At 40.4% G+C, this 23,601-nt stretch overlaps 2 protein-coding genes across 2 annotated transcripts in view; both read left to right on the forward strand.

Annotated features, from left to right (window-relative positions):
- LOC145439845 (microfibril-associated glycoprotein 4-like) overlaps positions 1–23,601 on the forward strand; it is a 532,879-nt gene that overhangs the window by 155,842 nt on the left and 353,436 nt on the right. The window lies entirely within an intron of this gene.
- Positions 3,639–20,373, forward strand: LOC145439946 (fibrinogen C domain-containing protein 1-like). Its single transcript, XM_080317612.1, has 6 exons — positions 3,639–3,661; positions 4,432–4,508; positions 11,757–11,905; positions 18,764–18,860; positions 18,988–19,087; positions 20,052–20,373. The coding sequence occupies exons 1-6, from the start codon at positions 3,639–3,641 to the stop codon at positions 20,371–20,373; spliced, it is 768 nt and encodes a 255-aa protein (XP_080173738.1).

Here is a 23,601-nt window from a genome sequence, read left to right on the forward strand (position 1 = left end):
CCCTGATCTAATAGTATACATAAGGTATATCTTACGCCAATTTTGAATCTGCATTCCAGTTGTTGAGTCTTTTACATTGCTGACAAATTTCTTCAAATTTGTTTGAAAATTTCTTCAAATTTGTTTGAAAATAACAAAAAACATTGAACAAGACATCCTTTAATTAATTTCAATGTAGGTTACCCTGAGACTAATCCTGATGCTGGTAGTGAGTACAGAGAGCAAGGCGTCGTTCTGTCCTGCCAGGCTAAATTTGATCAGTTTTCGAAATGGATTAATTGTGTTGATTTATAGCCTAATTGAGGGTGAAACCGGGCAACCTATGTTGCATCTAAGTCTGTCTTAGGCAGTGCAGTTCGCAAGCTACTAACAAGAGCTGCCCAGCGCGACAAGCTTTAGGCTACTGTCAAAGCTATGAAGCAATGAATGACTTACACGTGGGAATTGCTCTCTATATCTCCAAAGAATTTCAAAAATTTATTCAAATGAAGTTGAAATCAGACTATACTCAGTAGAGCGCTGTTGCTAGAGTTTGTATTTTGCAAGCTTTCTTGAATATGGAATAAATTTCATCTTCATTAATCGTCTTCTCATAATGGATGTGAAACACATGTTCAGACACGTACAATTTATACTGACTTTGTCAATTTCTCGCGCCCCCCCTATAATGACTTCGTCACTTTCTCGCGCCCCCCCTGAGAGCCTCCCACGCCCCCCAAGGGGGGCGCGCCCCCCAGGTTGAGAACCCCTGCTCTGAATGGTGCGGTCCGCGAGCGATATAATGTTGTGAATCCGGCCCGTGACGTCAGTTAAGTTTGACACCCCTGGTCTGAACCATACCCAGCCCCAACCCTTAAATTCTATTCACATGCTGAAATGTCACATGCATAGTTGTTGGATGCTCATATGTCGATGTGCCGTATTGCCCAGGTGCTACTGGCCTATTAAGATGAAGTACATTCATGCGGCATGCTAGCGCTTGATTACCAAAACCAGGGTTAGAATCCTGTTACGTTTGGTATTAAATTGGGTGAGGGGAGATGGTTAACAGTGCTACTAGGTACCAGACTTATCAATTTCACAAAATCCTCGTGGCAACTCACAAATAAGCCGCATTGGAATTCAAGGCTTGTATAAGTCTCTCAATCGGAATAATTGGATGTTTGATTGTCCCTTGCTAGCCTATAGATAAAAGTTTTGCCTTTTCGCGGGTGGGTGGCAGTTACGGATATGTCACAAACTATAGTATTTGGCAATATTCATGACATACACCAAACTACTCGTTTGAGGTACGGCAGGTTGCTGAGTTATTAGACATAAAAATGCCAGTGAAGGATTGACTAATTCATTAGTGCCATATAGTTGTTAATATATAATATAAAACCAATGTGGAGAGTTCGAGATGCTGAGCAGCTGTAAAATCACAACATGCGGCACATCCCTATATCAGCTTTTTTAGATGCTCTCTATTAGTCTCTAGTAATCCGGGGATTTTAATAAGAATAATCTCGTGATTGGGATCAGAAAAATGGTTTAATTCCGGGAGCGGGAGTCCTTGCGTCCCAATGCTATAGTGCAATGGCGTACTCATGCAACGTTGAGGTTCGAAATCGAGACCCTCCTATAGCTATTAGGTAATTTGTCACTAATCAATTACTATCACTGTGTTGTGAGGCCTTATCCAAGGTAAGCCTCGCAAATCTTAACTAGATGGATTTTTAAAAAATGCGGTAAACTAGAATCACCGCTAGCTGTAACAAGCTATCTCTAATGCAAGTTGAAGCTCGCATTTCAGAACTGTTATCTGAATGGGAACACCAGAAGTCACACTGACTGGCAATAGATATTCATTATAATCTTTTTTTCTGTGAGAAAAACATGTTTTAACGGTTTTGTTCTTTTAACACTCTTTTAATGTACAGATCATTCTGGGCACCAGTACTCTCTAGTAATGTTTTAGATGTGTAGTTAGATGTGTATTGTAGTCGATTATTGTTTACTAGACTCAGCGAAAATTAAGGGTTGGCGAAGGCTTGCAGTTTAGCGTAAGTCATCCCCAGGTTGGTAAAGTTTAAGATCCGCTGCTCTGAAGTCGATTATTCTCAAGTCTGATGAGAATAAGGAAGGTGATGTACCCTTGTAAGGTAGCAGTATTTAGTCTTTTTTCTTTTATTTGTTAACCAATAACTTTCGAATTTGCCCCATATGGTATTGTACCATGTAGTTTAATATTTGTCATTATATTTGTGCTTCAGCTTCGTCAATGAGAACGATACAGATTGGAGGTTACTTTATGAATGTCCGGACTTTTCCGAGATGCATTGCCAGAATGAAACCGCATTTCGGTCCACAAACGACTCTCTCAATTGTACTATCGCATACTGCGAAGATGGCCGTTACAGCAGTAAGAATTATATCGTACATTGTTGATGAAGAAATTGTGTTGCCTATTACCACACAAAATATGTTTCACGTTAAATGTGGTTCACGCAAAAAGAACCTATTTTACCCCTGTGATATATCGCAATAGGGATTGGCGTATTTATCAAAGTTTCAGTAACTGGAATGGCTGTGGCTGAAAAATTCTCTTCCAGTGTCTTTGACATGATTCGCACACTATGCTATACTCGAAATCGGTTGATTACACGACTGTATTTGATTTAATATTCGATACACGTAGCGTTATTCAGTATCCATCCTAATTATCAATTGCCTAATCAATTCGACTCCGAGTCCACATCGTTGGTGACTCGATGTTTTTCAAGTTTTCAACAATGAAACCTCATCCGATCATGCTGAAGATATTGAAAGATGTCTGAATACGCACCTGTCGTGAACTCACGTCATCACCATTTTACATTGAATAGTATTTTATTAATAACATAAAATAAGGGTGTACAAATCGTCAGGCTTTAGATTTTCTGTTCATTACCTCATTTATAATTGCGGAAAATGAATGCTTCTCCTATCACATCACTCTGATGCCTACATGTTCTTTACCAGACGGAACAGTTCTTCGGAATATTAATCGTGGGCAATCGCACATGTATAAACGAATCTTTGCGATTTACAAAGCTGATTCAATTCAGTGTAGACCAAGGTAAGAAGTTTTATACTAGATCTATTTAAAATACACACTGATGAACGGAAGGCCTTCGATACCAAATATAATACCTCGGAATTGCATGGTAAATAGAGTAGATGGATTCATCAATATTACTCTGATGCAGTGGTTCTTGAACTGTTTCGTTGTTAGCCGAATCCGTGTGAACAATCGTAAGTTCGTGATCATACATTTTGACGCCATTATACCAGAATAAACTTCTCGATTTTAATTACACTTAGTCTTGGGGCTTTCCTCACTGTGCGTAGCAATAGCAAATATTGCAATTGAACTACAGGAGCGTAACAATATCCTGTATTCCCACTTCAACTTTTGTGCGTGTAGAGGTGCTGCTGTGTATAGCATGCCGAAATTGTCCGAATCTTGCTTGACAATCTTGACTTTGTAGCTGTTTGCTTAATTGGATAATGAACACACCTTTGGTTCTGGTCTAAATGAGCTTCCTTCCCAGTTGGAAACGATAAGCAGGCATCCCAAAAGTCCAAATGGTAAACTGGGAGCTGAACGTAAAGAAATGGTCGACTTCCTCAACCACTGGTATGTCAATCGAATCCCATCGATAGGTTATTCAGATAAGTCTGAGCCACGATCAGCCGATCACATTCATGATGACAATGACACTATAGCCCTACTGATTGACTATATGCATTTGCACTTATAATATACATGATCTCGCTGTGTTATTAATATGGTGATTATTCAGATCGCACAGAAAGCTATCTACACACAATTACTATTAATAGGCGTACTGAAAACGCACTACAATCTCAACGCAGGTTTGGTTTTTATTAACTAAGCGAAGACTCAAGCAACTGAACGAGATACAAAAAAATATACAATATATAGGTAATTACCATGTGCTTTGTTAGCACAAATATTCATGAGATTACGAAGAATCAATAATCATCACAATATGTTTTGCTTGTAAGCTATACCGACTGTAAGTCATCGCACAGATAAGCATGAATTTAGACTTCAATTTGTTTTTCTGGAGATAGGCGGCTTCGTACCACATTTACAATTATGACGCATGCGTGTTGAAGGTTTATGATTCGAAATGAATAAACTATTGTAAGTCCAATAAATTAAAACGAAAGATTTAGCCGAGAATAGGTGAATTACAGCTAGTTATCCTAAACAGCTCCCGGAACGCATTTTCAATTGGAGGCCCCAACCCATATCTTAAGATTTGCATCAGTCCGGCCCCCTATTTTCCCATAAATTGGGGATGTTCGAGCATATTATGATTCATGGCTTACATTCAGTGATCCCAAATGTTTAGAATATAATTACATATTTGTTTTCAGGACGTGCCCAACCACTCCTGTTTCGCCAGCAGTAACAGAATCTGAAACCACCAATGTTCCGTCTACTACGCCTACAGGTATGCAGTTTTAACTAATGCGTTTAAAATGACTGACGTTTTAAAATGTCTAGACCAGGGTTGGGCAAACTTTTTAGTTCGCGAGCCGCACTCAACATCTGAATCCATTCGCGGGCCGCACTATATAATATTGAGAATAAAAACCAAAACGTATATTGGTATTTGATTATATAGTGAAGACATGGATATAATATATGTGCTTGTTTAAAACAAACCCAACATTGCTTCGATAACATCGCAAGCGCTTCAGAAACATAGTGGCGAGATTTCACAGGCTGGTCGACTTCAATAACCAATTTGTCGAAACTACAGAGATGAAAGTCGGTTGTCCCGATTCTTGGAGCAGGATTGAAATTTCAATCTGAGAGCAGCGATCTGATCATAGATGTACTAATTCCACTTTTGGTTCAGTTCCAGGACACACAATGCTTACAGCATTATAACCATCTTAGCTTCAAACGCGCTTCTACTATATGTGTATATAGAATATAAATACCCCAATTGTACGCATACAGAGAACGAATCTACCTAAGACACGCTTGAATCGTTATTTATAAACATTCAGCACATCACTGAAATAATTTAAACTGGAATGGCCAATCTGATCCGAATTATGTCAATCTCGTTAAGGATTTCTGCGATGTTTAGCAAATGAAACCTTTCAAACTACGTGGGCCTTGAGATCGGGCTGTCGCGCTAGAACTTAAACATAAAAAATTATATAGGAAGTATTACCCTTAGAACAGTGGTTCTCAAACTTTTAAAGACAAGCCGCCACCGCCCCTTCCCCCTTTTATGATGGTGAAATATTTCTCGCGCCCCTTACAGTCGTATCACAAAACGCAAACAGGCTACCAGCAAACCTAACGGATAATTTGATGGCATGGAAGGTTACGAATGTGGATGAGATATTTTAAAATATGAAATTCAGACTAAAAACAGAGCAATAAATATGAATTGGATGCAAAAAATATTTTCACTCGAGCTCAGCTTTGCGCCCGCTATCAGATGCTTTGACGCCCCCCCAGTTTGGGAACCACTGCCTTAGAATTATCATGGTGAAATGTACTAAGAAAAAGTTTAATCAAGTCCCTGCATTAATTCGATTTTTAGTACGCATTTTTTCTATAGTTTTATCAAGTTTCTTTAGACTCTCGCGGGCCGCATGCGGCCCGCGGGCCGTAGTTTGTCCACCCCTGGTCCAGACCAATATATTTAAACGTTTTTGAGCTCCATTCGCACTTTATTTGGAAAATAAATTTCATTCGCACAAACCAACTGAAAATTGTTATACAAAAAGAAGTTGAAGATACTTAAACAATATTTTGTTCACGTGTGTAACAAATTGACTACTATAGCTTAGGCCACCAAGCGTCTGGTTAAAAAGGCAACTCATATCCGTCGTTTTGATTTCAACTATATTTTACTAAAACCCTTCTCGGCCAAACAAGTTGCTGGATTTTTTACAATAACCTCTACTAGTGCTGGGATACCAAGTTTTGAGAAGTGATCTGCACTCCTATCCAAAACACAGCGTAATTTCCGAGAGTGAAAAATGCTTGCTGGCAGAAATCGTTTTAGGGAGATGACATAAAGGTCCAGGAGGCTCCAGTTTGTCGAAAAGGTGAGAATCCCACATGCTTATGTTGAGACTTTTGCCTGATGCATTGGAAAACAAGCTCCAAACGATCACGGAGAGTATAGGCAATTAGGACCTGAGAGCTCGCTACCTTATGATATGTTGCTCCAACTTCTGTTATTTTATTTCTATTTTCCATTTTCTGTTTCGCGAGTAAATGAGAAGACCAAAGAAAGTCACGATACCGTGTGTTTTGCTCTTTAGCTCAATCTAACTTGAGAGTTGATAACAGTTCAATAACCTTGAATCAGCTTTTATAGACTACGGACAAAATATGAGTTTTTGTGCCATCTTGCTACCCGAGCCTCACACATAAAAAGAATTAATTTTTAATATTACAGTAGTATGCTACGAATTTACGGACATGTATGGCATACAGAACGCGCACATCACAATTTTGCCCAACACAGCTCTAAGAAACATGTCTGACGCATGCGATTTCAAATTAAGTTGAATTAAATTCCCATGAGCGTCGCATTTGTACTACTGTCTACTCAGACTGCAAGAACGGGGCTATTCGGTGCCGACTTCTGCCGACAACGGAGCATATCCATATCGAAATGATTGGCCAACCAGCATTTTTTCAGCGGTAGAAGGGATTGACCTAGAAAGGAATGAGTCTCATAGGCCTGATCTCGCTCGTTGTACACCCTTACACTAGCTCATCCCAACGGTATTCGGCCATGTTTTCCATAACTACCAGTCGGACAAATCTCATCGTGAATTCAAACCAAAGTTAGCCAGATTCTAGGATCAGGACGTATTCTCTGCATGTCTCGCTTATTGGCTATGGTACCCAACGGAGTGACCTTGGATATGTAAAAACGATCGCAGGATTTTTTGCGATAATTTGAGCAAATATTACATACATATTAACAGATAGCTCTGGTACCGTGTTAACCAAAAATTATACCATTTCCGGCCGTACTTTAATAACCTTGAAGGGGTAAAAATTTGAGTTACAGTCATTCGCAAATGGGAGTCTGTAAGAATGGTATTTACTACTATCGTCGTGCTTCGCGCTAATCGAACTGTTATTACGAAAATATGATGATTGTTCACTGTTCAGCGAAAGGTAGAAAGTCAATTTGACGTCATTTCCCACCCCGTCGCCGGCTCAGATGGGCTGATACACTGTATATCTGCCACCACACCGGCTTTCAAACCACACACCGTTAAGCGATTCTACGAATATGCCGTTCTTTCACAATTGTGAATACAATTTGATTATTTTCTATAAATTACTTGTATTAAAAAATTCAGGGGTTCGGCAGTTACGGCACCTATTAGTGCGGAGCTTATCGACAAATTCTCTGGTCCGGCTCCGATCCGGCTCCGGCCGTATCAGGAAAAAGTACTGATCCGGCTCCGGCCAAAAATGAAAAAGTCCGGCAAGAAATCTGGCCCTACACGATACGGGGGTTCCATGAATTGATAAATATGCCTCGTTTATGTTCGCACTGGCTTGGCGGTTAATTGCGTGTGGTTGGTTGGTAGTTATTTAGTTATAAAAGTCATGTTTTTCCATAAAGATTCGGGCCGTATCAAAAAAGTAGTGATCCGGCTCCGGCCGTAACAGAAAAAGTACTGATCCGGCTCCGATCCAGTCCGGTCAAAATTGTAAAAATCTGGCCGGATATCCAATCCGGCTCCGGTCCATGCTCCGCACTAGCACCTATATGTCCTGCTCAGAGTACGACTTAAGCAATTAAGGGAACATAAAAATATGTCGATTTATATCGCCGTTGCCGCCACTGTTGATTGGAACTACTAATTGCAGTGGCAAGTTTTATAGAAGACTATGCGTACCAGTTTTTTGAAAAAAATAATTAATTTTTCACACTTAAAACTTGGATTTTCCACCTCATATATGGCATGAAATGGTTCAAGTGCAACGCTTCTGATTCATAGCCTTTATCGACGTGACATAGTTCGGCGTAAAGAATTAGAATTGTCATCATGCAAACGGAAATCCTACATCATGGGCTGGTGCCATAATATACAAGTTTCATCCATCTCATTAGTTACAATAACTCCAGAATAACTATAGTTGTATGATGTGGAGGCTGAAAAGGGTGTACTGATAATTTATTCGTTGTGCAATGGGAACCGGCTTAAACGAGTTTGAGAAACATTGCATTGCACCAGCGGTCCTTAACCTTGTCTCCGTCCCACCCCCAGGGGATTTGAATTTTGAAGGGCAGGAAACGCTCAGGGGCCGTATGGGGGACGCTGAAGAGAAATGACGTCGCAGTAGATGATGTATTAAGGGCACATGATTATATAGTACAGTGGTTCTTAACCTTGTCTCCAGCACCCCCAGGACCGATTTGGATTTTGAATGGGGGGGGGAATGGGGGGGGCTAAGCTCAGGGGTGGTATGGGGGCGCTGAAGAAAAATATCCTCGCAGTAGATGGTGTAGTAACGACATATGATTATATCGCAGAACAATAGTTCTATATATCCCTGAGTTCTCATTTCAAACTAACATTCGAGAAAATCTGTCTAATCACAACGTTTGTCGTTGTGCTCATCGCGAAATATCCCCCGACCATGTCTCAATGAATGCTGTGGTTTGTTTAAATTCATGTAAAATAATTTTGACGAACTTTTGGATTGCTAATTCCCCGTTATAACACTCCGGTCACGCTATAGCTACTCCAAGTCATTTCGACACCTTCCAATCTTTTCATTGTATCGCAGTTTTGTGATGTTTTGAAATGATGAAAATATTATTAAACTGATACTTATGCTGATAGCTCGGGTTATTTTCCACAACTGTTTTGAACTAGGTATTATTATTATTTGCAGCGTACTGCGCATCGAAATCGAAAAGGCACTGTAGGCTATACTTTACAACTTTTGAGAGTGATACCCTTCGTACATTAAAGATGTTTTGAAGCATTTCGGCCAAAATGATTAACTAAATTTACTTGTATTTGAGAGCTACAAAATTAAATCGTCAGAACATTTCTTTATCGTATCATAAAGGATGATGCTGCTTAGTGATATTACCCCCATTCATGTTAAGAGCTTGACGCAGTACTAAATTTAGTGTGAACAAATTTCTACCACATCCCCGTTTGATTTAGTAGTCACACGAAGCAATACAACAACATCTAATACAAATAACTTTCCCGTATTGGCAATCGCAGAGGAGAATTCGGGATGTGTACACGCACATCGATCTTGAACCAAGTACCATGAGCCCGTAGACCAGGCCTGGGCAAAGAACGGCCCGCGAGCCAAATGCGACTCGCGGAGCTATTCTGTGCGACCCGCGAAAGGTTCCTTGAATTTCAAAATATAAAACCTACTTTCAAATGTTGCTGTGTGGACTAAAACCATAGGATCTATAAACTGAATTCGTTTACTATCGAGCCTGTTCATTAACATGACACGAATATGTTTAAGGAATATAATTTAAGTCGATTCTATTACAAAAACACGAAGACATGCACTCGGTCAAGGGACGGCGAATTTCGGAAGAACTGTAAGCTAGGCTCAACATCATCAGCACAGGCCATTTCGCGTAGTTACACAATGCTCGGAAGATAGCGACCAATACAATTAGCTTTATAGTAGCCTATCCCCGGGACTGTAACTGCCGCACCCAAACCCGGCAATTGGGGGCGAGCTCGAAGGGAGCCTAAACATATATCGGTAATGAACATAAATTATGGAGTATTTTTTGAAAATTTACGCAACTTCTTTCCAATTTTTCTCGCGCGGTGCGCGATTTAGAGATCAAAGTAGGGTATTTCGGCGTCAGCCATTAACGCGCCACGACGCACCAAGACAAGTTTAGGCCAACACCTGACTCCAAGAAGGCACTGCAATTGAAACTGCTGATCAACTAAGTGAAGGAAAAAAAGTTCGGGAGCGAGAAAACCACATGTCCAATGGTCCATAGGTAATATTTGGCAGTGAGGAAATATCAATTTGGAATCTTGTGCGTCTTTTAGTTCATTACGCTTTGTCGATTTCAATATTTATTTCACATAGCAGACGGAAGTTCACGAAATAACAACATGTAGCGAAGTAATTATACCAACGGGCCCTCCCAAATATTTCCAAGGCAACACCTCACTCAGCTCTAACGGTAAAACTGAGTTCGTGAGCTGAGAGAGGTTAAAAATACAGCAATATATATGCAATTACCAATATTATTGACCGATTGAATCATGAATCATGGAAAAATTCAGCGCTTCGCGCGATTAGGGCTTAAAACGTTGCCAATCAGTAAAAGGAAATATCGCTCGGAAGTAGTGTTGAAAACGTGCATCCCGATTGACGTCTGGTGTGGGGGTATCATGTTTAACATTGTTTCGAAATATGACGGCAAATGAACATTTTTTTCGTAATTAACCGTCACTTTCTCATTCCCCAATATCAACACTTCCACTGAGCGCCAATTAGTGTAATTCACTGCTTTCAATTCAGAAATAAAATCAATACGCTGGAGAATACAGCTAAAATTTCTGACTCGGCCCGCCAACATATTTTCTGCTTGTCATTTGGCCCGCGGAGAAAAATAATTGCCCACCCCTGCCGTAGACCTTATCCGATGGTTGTTATAACAACCTAAATTTGATCCCAAAATAACACAAACTATTATACCGTTAATTAGTCGAGTGGTCTCATAGTGAAGTCCCAACAGAAAACTGGACTTCGACCACTTACCCCCTTTTTACTACAGTCCAAATAATCATTGGCGCCAGACCCAGGCAATTTTTGAAAGGTGCACTGAAGAAAAACGTTAAGAACCACTGCATTAAACGGAAACAAGTTGAAGAACAATAGAATTCACTACGCTTCACTCTTTATCGCCCGACGATTGACGAGAGGCAGAAATCGGAATCTCTACGATATATATAACCCTTAGATTTTCAACTTGGAGCTTATCATAGACCTTCACTCAAGTATACCATAATGCTAAGACCTTCAATGGCTATTGAGACCACGGCGCATTTGTATATAAGCAAATCGCGCGGCACAGCCTGTTGGATGATTGTTCTGTGTCCGTTATAGAAGTCAGGCAATTCCCTAACCTTACACACTAATCATGTTACTATTTACATTTGCCGTCTCGATGGTGAATTCCAGTGTTCAACTGATCAAACTGGATTATATAAGATGTTCGACTACCATTCATTTTTATCGAATGCGACTGCTGTATGCCACTGTCGTATGTAGGCCTACTTCTGATTTGTGTATGCAAAGTCCAATCACCTGCACTAAATAGCCACATACCGAGGTTTGAGGTGTATGATTGGGACACCGTGCTATTGAAATGTTTCGATTTTACGATGAGGTAGCCTACGTTGCCCTCATGATATGGATACTCGGAACAAAAATATAAAAATCACAGATTCATGGGCGTGAGATGGACGGATCGGCAGGATGTGTTTTTGTCACGTTTGTTCGATTTGTCTCATGCCATTTCTTGGTTCCACATCAACGGCGAAGTCAATCTTCTACGAGCTGGGAAATATTCTGATGTCAATGAAAGATAAATTGAAATCTTGACAAAATAAGTTGTAATATTCAAATAATAAATATAACACTGACATTTTTCTATGAACCTGCCTATATTGGTGACTTTCAGATGTGAATTCACAAAAGGTAGATTGCAGTAAAGTCGATGCTCATAGCTACAAATCCGGTGACGAAAACGGAGGAGTATTTGAAATTTATGTTTCTGGACAACCCATCGACGTATTTTGCGATCTTAGTACGGACGGTGGAGGCTGGACAGTGAGTAAATAACTCTACTTGAATATGGTAATAGCTGGGTTGAAGTTATTCCGTCTCGATTGTTCACCTTCCATGGATGTACTGATACTAGAGAGGTACGCATCGCACTTTTTTGTATACTGATCTAATCCTGTTCCATGCTATATTATTCCTGATTCGTTCCTGATCCTGTTCCACTGGGATATTTCAATATCCGAGTTCAAAAATATTCATGGTGATAAAGATTGCTTCTTAATCCATGCTGCTAAGTTGCCATGTGTTTTATCTGGAAAAACAGACATCAACATAAGCTAAAGACATCATCGTCTGCAAAATATGTAGTCGCTTACTAGCCTATATGACTGCGGAGCAAAAATATACTGGATACAGCGTTCCCATAAGATCACACGTTATCAAGTACTTCTGCACCTTTAGAGAGCATGCTAGCATAGCTGTACGGAACCCTACCGATAATTCGAGAATATTAGGCCCCTTATTACTACAGTAGTGGATACTGCATAGCAAGACCGAAACAGCTATTCGTCATCCCCCAGACGTTTGCCTTGGGTTTGGTGATAAGCCATGTCATCATGGTCATGGTCAAAGTAAACAGACTTGGCAAACACACCAATTCAATCAGTCCGAGCTTGCAGGATAAATCCCATTGTTCACTTAAAAACCTCATGACCAGCATTTTTCAAGAAACTAATGCATCTAACATAGACTGTCAGTAAGTATCATTTTTCAGTAATCATAGCATATCACCACATAAACTGAATGCTCTTTCACCAGAACTAGATGCACTTGATGCAGGAATTTTCAATACCCTAATAAAAAGCTAAACACGGCTCTTTTATATCTGACCCATACATGCCACTCCTGGGTTCATCCATCCAGATCTCGGTTTATTCTAGCATTCTATCATCACCCTTGGTGTTTGTCCTCGAAATCTGTTTTTCCACATCACATTCGTCAGGTCACTTTAACGCTGAAAGATTAATTATTGCATTGGTAAGATCATAATGTCGTAAAATCATCCTACTTCAGTTCACCATTGTCGATCGATTTCGCTGGAAGAGTCTTGAGGCACTGTTTCACTAGTAAAATGAAAGGACTCGGCGTGATGCGATAGAGCTTCGTTGAATACTGACTTTGAGTCGCTGAAAGTCCTATTCATGCGGAGGCTCATTTAAACCGTTGTATTGTAATTTGAAACGATTTAGGATTTGAATGCGAATATCACTCCAAAAAAAATCGTGTATCAATAACACGTAACTGTATATTATGCACATGGGTATCTGAGTATATTCACTTCTAATATCGACACTTCGAGAAAGATAAGTCGGACACGCCCAACAATTAAGTTATTTAGAGTGCTTGATTGTGAGAAGATTCAAATTACCCTGAATTTCTTTATTTGGAAGTTTTATTTTCGGACTGTCACATTATTCAAGGATTAATCAGATGAAAGCTACATTGAACTGGTCAGTTCAGGGCACTGCATGGAAATATCCGGAAATCACCCTCAGAGATGAATGACATTGTTACGAACATTCGCGGCGCCGTTATATAATGCACTATCGAGTATTGAAGCCGCTCACCAATTGTTCCATCGTAATGTCCTAAACAGTGAGATCGAATGGTTCACTGGGTTTGGGATACGTCTTAACTTTTTAATTGGTCAACGGCAATTTTACGGCAATTTTTACCTGCTTGCAGAGCTCAAAATTTGATGAAACGGGAATCAATCAAAAGCTGCTGCTTTACTGATTACTGAAATATAAATTTATCCAGCTCATGGCCATGTAACCACCCAAAATCAGCGTCGCATTTTGAATTGTGACGTGGTTTGGCATTGTGACGCAACAATATCGTCATGAAATACTATGCTACAGCTCACACTTTCTGTTTGGCCAAATGCAGTTTTACTGAAATTTTTCACCGGCTTGCTGACCGCGAAATTTGTTAAATATTGGCGTCAATCGAAAGGTACCGCGGTACTGATCACGAAAATATGGATTTTATACTGCTCGTGGTCCTGGAACCCGCATAATGGGCCGCCAATTTAAGTTTACGTTCTGCATTGTGACGTGACAATGCCGTCTAGAACAGTACGGCGCCACGCAGGAACAAAGGCGCTGATAGAGTGAGAGGGTGAATACTCGATCGCTTGCACAACAATGGTTTATACCAGTGCTTCTCAACCGGTGGGCCGCGAAGCTATCTCAGGTGGGCCGCGAAGACGTTATAAGAAACTATCATCGATCCCAATTTGTAGGTCTGTTCTCTACCACTAAAGTCGAAAATTAACGAAAAATGTCAAAATTTTTATTGTTTTCTTCAACTTTCGGATGATGATTCCGGAACATGTAATTGACAGACCTGCGTGCTCGTGCGCTTTCGGATCAAACTCATTACAGCCCTACGGAGAAAATGCGTTTTTGGTACGAAAGTGCATGAGCCCGTACTGGTCCGGTTTCGTCGAATTCAGATTTGTGAATTAGGCTGCGGGATTCGCAAAATACCAGTTTTGACATGTTAGTCACCTTTATAGCTCTCAGAGAAATGCAGAGATATACCTCAAATATGTGACTAGCGGTACTGAACTTGAATAGTGCTTTCATAACTACATTGATTGCAGTAGAATTTATTACCTCAAATAATTTTCGTGTGCCCCTTATCAAATTTCCAAATATTCCAAACACTTTATATTATCAAGATTAGAAAAGTAATTTCACATTGTCCTACTCCAAATTAAATTGTTTTGCGCCATAAGCGCCACAAGCTGCGTCGCCGTGCTCACAATTCGTGAGCCAGATTTCCGTCACAATCATATTAATTGGAGCGTGAAATCCGACAGTGCGTTATTGTGTATGCGTGAGATTGAAATTCATTCGTTCCTCCAAAGTCTTAGCGAACGTTGATCGGGAAATGCAGCAATCCAGCCCAATTACCGCAAATCAATTCACTTTATTGTCGGTTTTTGTCTGTGGTATTCATGGTGTTTTTGTACTACTCGGCTCGACGGATCAATGGTTTGATCGTTTGTCGCGAAGGGGTGTCTGGTGGGCCACGCAATTAAATTTGGATGAAAAGTGGAACGCGAACTGAAAAAAGTTGAGAAGCACTGGTTTATGCGATTGCGGTTTGCGCTGCTCCTCAATTGCTTTTAGGTGACGTTTTTGAGTCACAATACCGAACTCCGTTGCGATGCAAAATTCAAGGCTAATTTTGGAGGTTTCGTAATGAACAGTGGTGACCCCACGATTGGCGGGCCTTGGGTAAGACTTCCGGGTCCCCTATAAGTATTTATTCACAGCTTCTAGGGAGCTCAGCCTCCCACACCCCCTTTCACTAACCAACCTAATATTAGTGGGACATAAGGGACGGTATTACGGTGTGTGTATATGACACTATAACACGGCTTTGAAGCAGCCCGAAATAGCTTAGTGATACAACTGCTGCAGGCTAAATAGACCACACCAATCTGGATAGCTATCGGCTGACATTAGTATTAAGTCAGGGAATTATCTATTATTATTGCATGGTTACAAAGATAGACTACATCATACCTCTGCCGCAGGATTGGACAACCTGCAGCCGTCGAAGGAAATTCGTGCAGCCTTGGACACGCAATTCAATTAGTATGTGTGGGCGGCCGTCGACATGAGAGTTTAATTTACGAATTGACTCCCAAATTTTGAGCGATTAATTAATCTTTGAGAGATTTAATTGAATTTGAAATTTTTTCGCACTACGCGCGATTCAATGCGACTTCATTCTAAATTTTATTATAGTAGCGCTTTTTGCAGTCCAAGCCCTAGAGCAGTGGTTCTCAACCTTTTTGTTTTCGCGGACCCCTTTAGGACCGTCACGGACCAAACGGAACTCCCCAGTTTTTGTTCAAAAGTAGCTCAATTATCTTGCAGCCGTCAACTGTCTTTGTGCTGATAGTAAATGTGGACTATAGTGAGAAACAGCCACAAAATGACTTATCTTGAAAATAACAGCACACTACATGAAACATTTGGGTGGACTTTTATTATTTCGAAGGGAATTTTCCAGCTGTATTTATTATCTTGAAAATCCGCGTCTTCGATTTGATATGAATGAGCCATTTCCACAAAGATATAGGCCTATTGATAGCGAATGTAATATTAACGCGTAACGCTTCTGACGACAGCTTTTGGTGTGACTTTTTAATGAACATATCACGTCCAGCCTATAGTCATTTCTATTTAGCATTTCATATTGTTATTTAGTGGTTATATCACAGGAGAAAATGCATTTCGTCGCGAGGTTTCAATTCCTTCATTGGGACAGTTTCGGGAATTTTTATTTCAAACGACTGTTTAGTAATTTGCTGAGTCTGACAACCCCTAATCCGAAATGTTTGCCTGTTTGACCTTGCTGTCTCCAACAATTCATTTTTGCACAAACCCTAACAAAACATCTCTAAACTAAACAGCAATATGTTTGCATCAGCAAGCTATTGACAATCTGACAATTTAAATGAGTTTGTACAGTCGAATATTTCATCTCAGGCGACCATTTCAATGATGTGAGTCCTAAGTTTTTTATATTATGAAGCAAAACAGGCTAATGCTTTTCTTAATTAAAAAATTATATAAAAATTAGGTTGTCAATCATTTTACAAATTTAGAGGCTTCGCGGACCCCCTGAAAATGTTTCACGGACCCCCGGTTAAGAACCACTGCCCTAGAGTGCAGATGCGAACAGCGTAGGAAAATCATGCACCCCATATTGAAATACGAATTAGGAATCGTGTGCTCCTCACAAACGAAATTTGGTTTTACTAAGTTTGAGAGATTTTACCGTTATACCGACAATCCCGATGTGAGGTCAACAAATAACAGCATGCAACAAAGTGACTAATACCAATTGGCTCATCCCAATATATGCATCGTTATTTATAACCTGCCCTAAATTTTCGAAAACACTCCTTCCACCAATTCTACCAGTGTATTTGATAACATGGGCTGAGAAATGATAAATATTTGATAGTAATTATATGTGAAACTAGTATTATTAATGACGAAATTCATTCGCGAATCTGAAAAATATTTCGCGCATCGCGGGACCAGAACGGCTACCACTGACTACTAATTACATGACCACAAGCAGTCTCGATGCTTATAGTAAGGCGATATGAAAAAGCAGGTTTGTCCGGAGTTCACCATGAATGGACAGTTAGTTGAACATGGATATTTGGTGTCCAGTTAGTTCATTGCGACTATGTCCAGGAATGTTGCCGTAGGCTACATAAGTCATCGAAATGCGGCCGTGAATAGCAAAAAGGCGGCCCACCCCTGCTCTATACCGCATGCAGAGACTTGATAATTATCAGGATATGGGACTTTTCCAACAAATCCAGAGATTTGATGATTGATTCCTCTGAACGGAATCATCTTCTTGATTGGTACACAAATTTCTACGCATATTCGCTATAACCCTTGAATAAAAGCGCTGAAACCAAAGAAGGCGGGCTCCGATCATGGGGCGAGGGACCCCCCACTTCGCCACCCCCAACAGCCACCGCTGGTTATGAGTACCGCGGTAGCTTTATATTGACACCAACTCTATCAAATTTTTCGTTCGGCAAGCCCACGAAAAATCACCGAAAAATTACCTCAGGTCAAATGGAAAGTGTGACGTAAACCAATCGCAGTGAACCGTGAGCTTTGGCCATGTCCACACCCATGTAAGACACTATCGTGAAGGTCGTATAAGTCGTATATTCCAATAGCAGTGAGCAAATTAGCAACATCTATGTCATATTCCGCTGCTGCAGACCCGGTCGATATCTGAGAACATACGAGCAGTGCCTCATCTTCGTCGTAAATCGTCAGAAATTCTGGGATTATTTCCGGGATCAATCAAATGACATCATGTTAATGTTATAGCTACCTAGAATAGGGTTGCGATACGTCCGGAATTTCCCGGACATACCCTGAATTTCAGTGTTAAACCGGCGTGCTGGAGAAATATGCCTAAATGTCCGGAATTTTGAAGTCTTGAAGTGAGCTCATAAAATTTCCTGAATCTACATCAACAATATTATTTTTAGACAGATTTATGCTACATGAAATTTTTCTTCGCGCGGCGCGCGATCTAGTGTCTAATATATTGGTTTTAATATCGAGACTAGAGACTACCACCCTCGCAATAACTGCGATCAAAAATAAATAAGAAAAATTCGCGAAGATGTTGAACGTAATCAGCTTCTAAAATATGCCTTGAGTAAGTCTGGGCAAATGTTCCGCCCTTTAATTAGCAATCAGTATCTCAATTTTCGTGCTGAGCCACGGAAGATTTTCAAGTTGGAAAAGCAGTCATGGTCATAAAAGGTTGGAAACCACCGGATGTGCGGTATCTATATAGGTCCGTGGTGTAGTGCGCACTGGCACTAGGCCAGGGGTCGCCAACTCAAAACGGGTCGCGGGCCACTTTTCAAAATTCAGAGAGGCTGCGGGCCGCATGACTGCAATGTCAACACAAAATAGGCAACACAGGTAACCATAATCGTTCACAGCTACAATTAAGCACATTTTAGCATTTTCCCCGGACACAGTTTAAACACTAACATCCCGGAGATGTCCGGGAAAATCCGGACGTATGACAATCATAAACTAAGAGGGTGTATGAATCCTATGTGTCCAGACAAAAATTTGATGTTTGCCGTGATCACAGCACATCCGGTTCTAAATGGAACATGTCTTTAAGTATATGAGTAGCAATTTAATAATTTTCTGTTTATATGGACGATGAGGAATGTGCGACAAAGCAAATATATCATATTCCTATTATTCATTCCATTATTACCGACATGATTATGACTCTTCCTTGTTTATTTTGCAGGTATTTCAGCGGCGCATGGACGGCAGTGTCGACTTTTTTCGAAATCATTCTGAATACGTCAACGGATTTGGGAGTCCTAGTGGAGAGCATTGGCTAGGTAAGAAATTTCGTCTATATTTTTCGTGACCTATAATTCACGATATCTGTGGTCGGAATGAAGGAGACAGATTAAAGTGCCAGCTTCATTACGCCCATTTGGTTACATATTGACACCGCAATTTTAGGATTGGACCGTTTGTACAATATACTACAAACCGCCGCGTGGTTCCATTTACGAATCGACATGGAGGATTGGGATGGGGAGAAGAGGTTTGCTGAATATTCGTAAGTACGATATGTTTACTTGTATAATTCAACTAATTTGTTATACATGTTCACGTTTTCAGTCTAGTCGTATTCGAATTACATGGTCACAAAATGAAGTATTTCTACTTTTTGGGAGGCTACTATAGTAGGCTGCCTGTACTCTCACTACTAAGTCGAGTACTTATAAATTCTAACCCACTCCAAAATCTACCTCAATTGATGTTAACATCAAACCAATCCCTCTTTACAGCTTGTATTTATTCAAGTAGAAAGCAGGATTCGGACGGATTTGCATCAAATGTGTCATGGAAATGCGAAGGAAAAACTTGCGTGCTATCCCTTGCAATTCATTAACCAACTATTTCTAATTTAAATCTTAAAACTACTTATTTCCGTACATTACGTCACATTTTCTAAGTGTATTTCCCCTAGTTTTGACTCATATCGAAAATAGAAACTATCAAATACTATAAGTAATACTGATTGATAATAGTATTTGGCACATTAATGGCGTTTAATGTGGTGTTGAATGATGACTGAATTCCAAGCATTTCTCTGATCGCAGTCGAGCATGACATCCATATATTGTGGTGTTAAGGTAGAATTGTCAACATTTCGCAATTTTCGAATATGACACGGAACATGTTAACGAATCTTTAGTTGCAAGTACTAATATGTGTGATTCACGGTCACATCGGCACGTATATTGGTAAATTATGCTACTCGGATCAATCGCAGGTAGTGTCCCTGTAGGCGTTGCAAATCGAACGAAAATTTGGAACTTACAATAGATTAATATTAAGTATATCAGATTATAGGAGTACGGCACAAAAGCTTGGTCATACATCTTTGATATGTCAAATACCAATCGTTTTGTTTTCAAATTTAGACCAAGGTTACTTGGAATATATACCCGATTCTCCGAAATATCAAAACCTTTTTAAATTTGCTAAAAAAATAATTTCGGTGGATTTTGTTTAAGGCGGTTTGATATCGGCGCAGCCGAGAATGATTTCCCTCTGAATATCACCGGATACTCTGGAACTGCAGGCGATTCGTTATCCTTACATAACGGACAAAAATTCTCCACGAAGGATCACGACGTTGATCCAGTTGCTGATGATTGTGCAAATCTGTACAAGGGCGCATGGTGGTACTCCTATTGTCACCATTCCAATTTAAACGGGCTCTACCACGAAGGCGGACCGCACGACTCGTCTGCTGATGGCGTAAACTGGTACACATGGAAGGGATACTACTACTCACTAAAATCTGTCGAAATTAAGCTCAAGCCGATATTGTAAATATTTTTACCGTGAATATTTACAGTGTTGTTATTCCATAGTTTTGAATATCATCATCATCTATCAATACAACCCGCTTCTGCATTATGAAATGATGCATAAACTATTCTGCTGTTCGTACGAGTCTTTCTATATCAATCATTTGGTATGTATAATATGAATATCATTATATCTAAATAGGTTTTTGTTTGTTTTGGGGTATTCATGGTGTTTGTCGACTACTATGGTCATTTACACCAGGCCGATATCCTTCTTATTTTCCGTTACTGCCGACTTATAGCATGGTTCACCTCTAGGCTTTTGTAAGACACCACTGACCAATGTTCCCTCTAAGCTGCGCTCTTGCGCAAATGCGCAGTGCTAAAACGGTCTCTGGGCACAGAAAATCTAAGCTGCGGACAAAACCTCCAAAGTGATGTTTTTTTAGTCGTTGCGCACTGTTGTCCAAGGGACCACGTAGGCGCGCAGACTCGGGAAAAATTATAGGGAACATTGCCAGGGGCATATAGTGTGATCGCTGAAGTCTGAAACCGAGGTACAAATGCGTCCCGCAAAGGTAAATATTACGCTCCGCGAAGAAATGAGAATTTGCAATCACGTGCGCATCACGAAAAATATTTTTCTTCAAGTATGATCTCGTACGCATGAGCGATACTAATATCATTGCAATAGCGCATTATTTTCTGGGGATGGTGAAATAACATGGTTTAACAAAGTTATAGTAACAATGGGCTAGCTCAAAGTTGATCTGCGAGAATCTAACGAATAGTCTTCTCCGCGTGGCATGAACATTGCGTAAGATTTACTCAGGACCGTAACTGCCGCACCCGAAACCTCCCAATTGGGGGGCCGAGCTCGAAGGGGGTCCAACATTATTTCGTGAATTAACATAAATCATAGTGTATTTTTTTGAAATTTTTCAAAATATTTTACGCGCTGCGCGCGATTTAATTTTGTCATATTGCTTGATTATTGGGTACCCGTCCTCCAACAAAAATACGCATGATTTAAAGAAATGGGCACTTGGGCGTCGTCCATTACCGCGCACGCACCAAGACATATGAAGTTATAGGCTATATGTAGAATGCGACTCTGAGAAGTGCGCCAGAACGATCAGCAGCGAGAAAACCTTGGCCGAAAACGACTGCCCTTATGCTGATCGAAAACTTCGATATATATACAAATACATATACGTATATTTGACCATAGGCGCCTATAGAGCTGGCGCCGAATGTTCCTGTCTTGGCGATCCGAGTCCCACAACAAGACAAATGCCATATCGAGGGAACTTTATTTGCCAGTAACGAAATACCGATTTGAAATCATGTACGTCTTTTAGTTTAGTAAGTTTGGGCGATTTCAATATATTTTGACATATCAGATAGGAGGTCACGAAATAGCATCATGAAACGAAGTCATTATACCAACTGGTACGCCCGAAGTTGTTTAAGTATTATTTATAGGACCTACCTTTTCTAACACACCTAATTCGATCAGCTCTACCGGTAGATCTGATTATGTGAGCATAGAGAGAGGATAAAAATTGATAGCAATACATATGCAATTCCCGATCATATTGACCGATTCAATCATGAATCATAAAAATTTTTCGCGCTTCACACGTTTAGGCGGTACGACGATTTATCACCTTATGTGGGGCCTGGTTGCGCACTGTTTTCCAAGGACCTGCGCAGTGAGTTGGCGTGTTTGCGCAGACTCGTGAAAAATTAGAGGGAACATTGCCGCTGACGCGGATGAGGTGGCGTGGAGGAGCCTAGGTAAACCCCAACACTTAGGTCAGGGGTGATCAACTTCCCTAGCATAACGGGCCGCATTTTAACAGCAAAATACGTTGCGGGCCGCAGAACATTATTTCCATGTATTTGTGGCCTACTATTAAATTTAGGCTACTGTATAGCTTATTTACCAGTCGTATACGGTCGTTTAGTACATTTTTCTGCATTCTAAAGCATTAATGGACAGTGTTCGTAAGTTTGCGGTTGTTATTTTTGTGAGAATATTATTTTCCAGCGGCGCAAGTATATCCCACCATTGAGCGAGCACTGCATTAGTTGCCAAGTCCGTATATGCACCTTCAAACCCCTCCACCAGAGAACCGAACTCTCTGTTTCAATACGTGAGCGAGCAAGAATAAAATTGCGGTAGCTTTTTCGTTACAAAGGCCATTATCACTTTTAGCTCTCAGTGATATGAGAAGAAGTCTGGCATCCGGGTCATTTCTGAACAAACCAATCAACCCTACTCCCTTCCTTCCATGGCTGGAGCCCTGCTGCACCAATAGTCATACAGATATGAGTCAGCTCTGTCAAGTTGCTGTTTAATAATCTTAAAGCAGCTTTTTAGACTACCACCAAAATCTGAATTTTTGTGGCATCTCGCGACCCGTGATTCACCCATGAAAATGAACTGATTTTTAATATTACAGTATCTACGATTTTGTGGACATGTATGAAATTATAGAACGCGCACACCACAATTCTACCCAACACAGCTATCAAAACATGTCTTACGCATGCGATTTTAAATTATGGTCGCATTCGTATTACTGTCTACTCAGACTGGAAGAACGGAACTATTCCGTGTCGACAACGAAGCATATTCATATCGAAAGGTTTGGCCATCCAGCATCGGTAGCCTAATTTTTGGCAAAGGTTTTGTCGCCGCTTATGCTCTTGGCACCAGTATGATGGCCAAAACTTTACGTCTTCATGTGCCGCGACTCAGAAGGGATTGGTCTCGAAATGAATGAGTCTCATAGGCCTGAAATCGCTCGTTGCACACCTCTATACTCTAGTGCATCCCAACGGTCATCGTCCATGTTTTCCAGAAATACCATTGGGGCAAATCTTATCATGAATTCAAACCAAAGGTCGGCAGAATCTCATGATCAAGTCATATTTCTGCGTGTCTCGCTTATTGGCTACAGTACCAAACACAGTGACCGTGGATATGTAAAAACTATCGCTCGATTTTTTGCAATAAATTCAACAAATATTGCATATACATATTATGATATTAACATATATCATTCGCACAAGTGCGAGCCGTCACACAGGTTGAAAAGCACTGGTGTACATATTTACCGTGAACATTTACAGTGTTGTAATTCCATCGTTTTCAATGTCATTATTATCCCTGATTCCGTGTTATGGAAGTGCGAATGGCAAATGTGTTGTTTGTACGAATCATTTAATATACTTATAGCAT

The sequence above is a fragment of the Botryllus schlosseri genome, chromosome 5 (genome assembly GCF_051294905.1).
Source record: "Botryllus schlosseri isolate E-star chromosome 5, Bs_hap1, whole genome shotgun sequence".
NCBI classification, from domain to species: domain Eukaryota; kingdom Metazoa; phylum Chordata; class Ascidiacea; order Stolidobranchia; family Styelidae; genus Botryllus; species Botryllus schlosseri.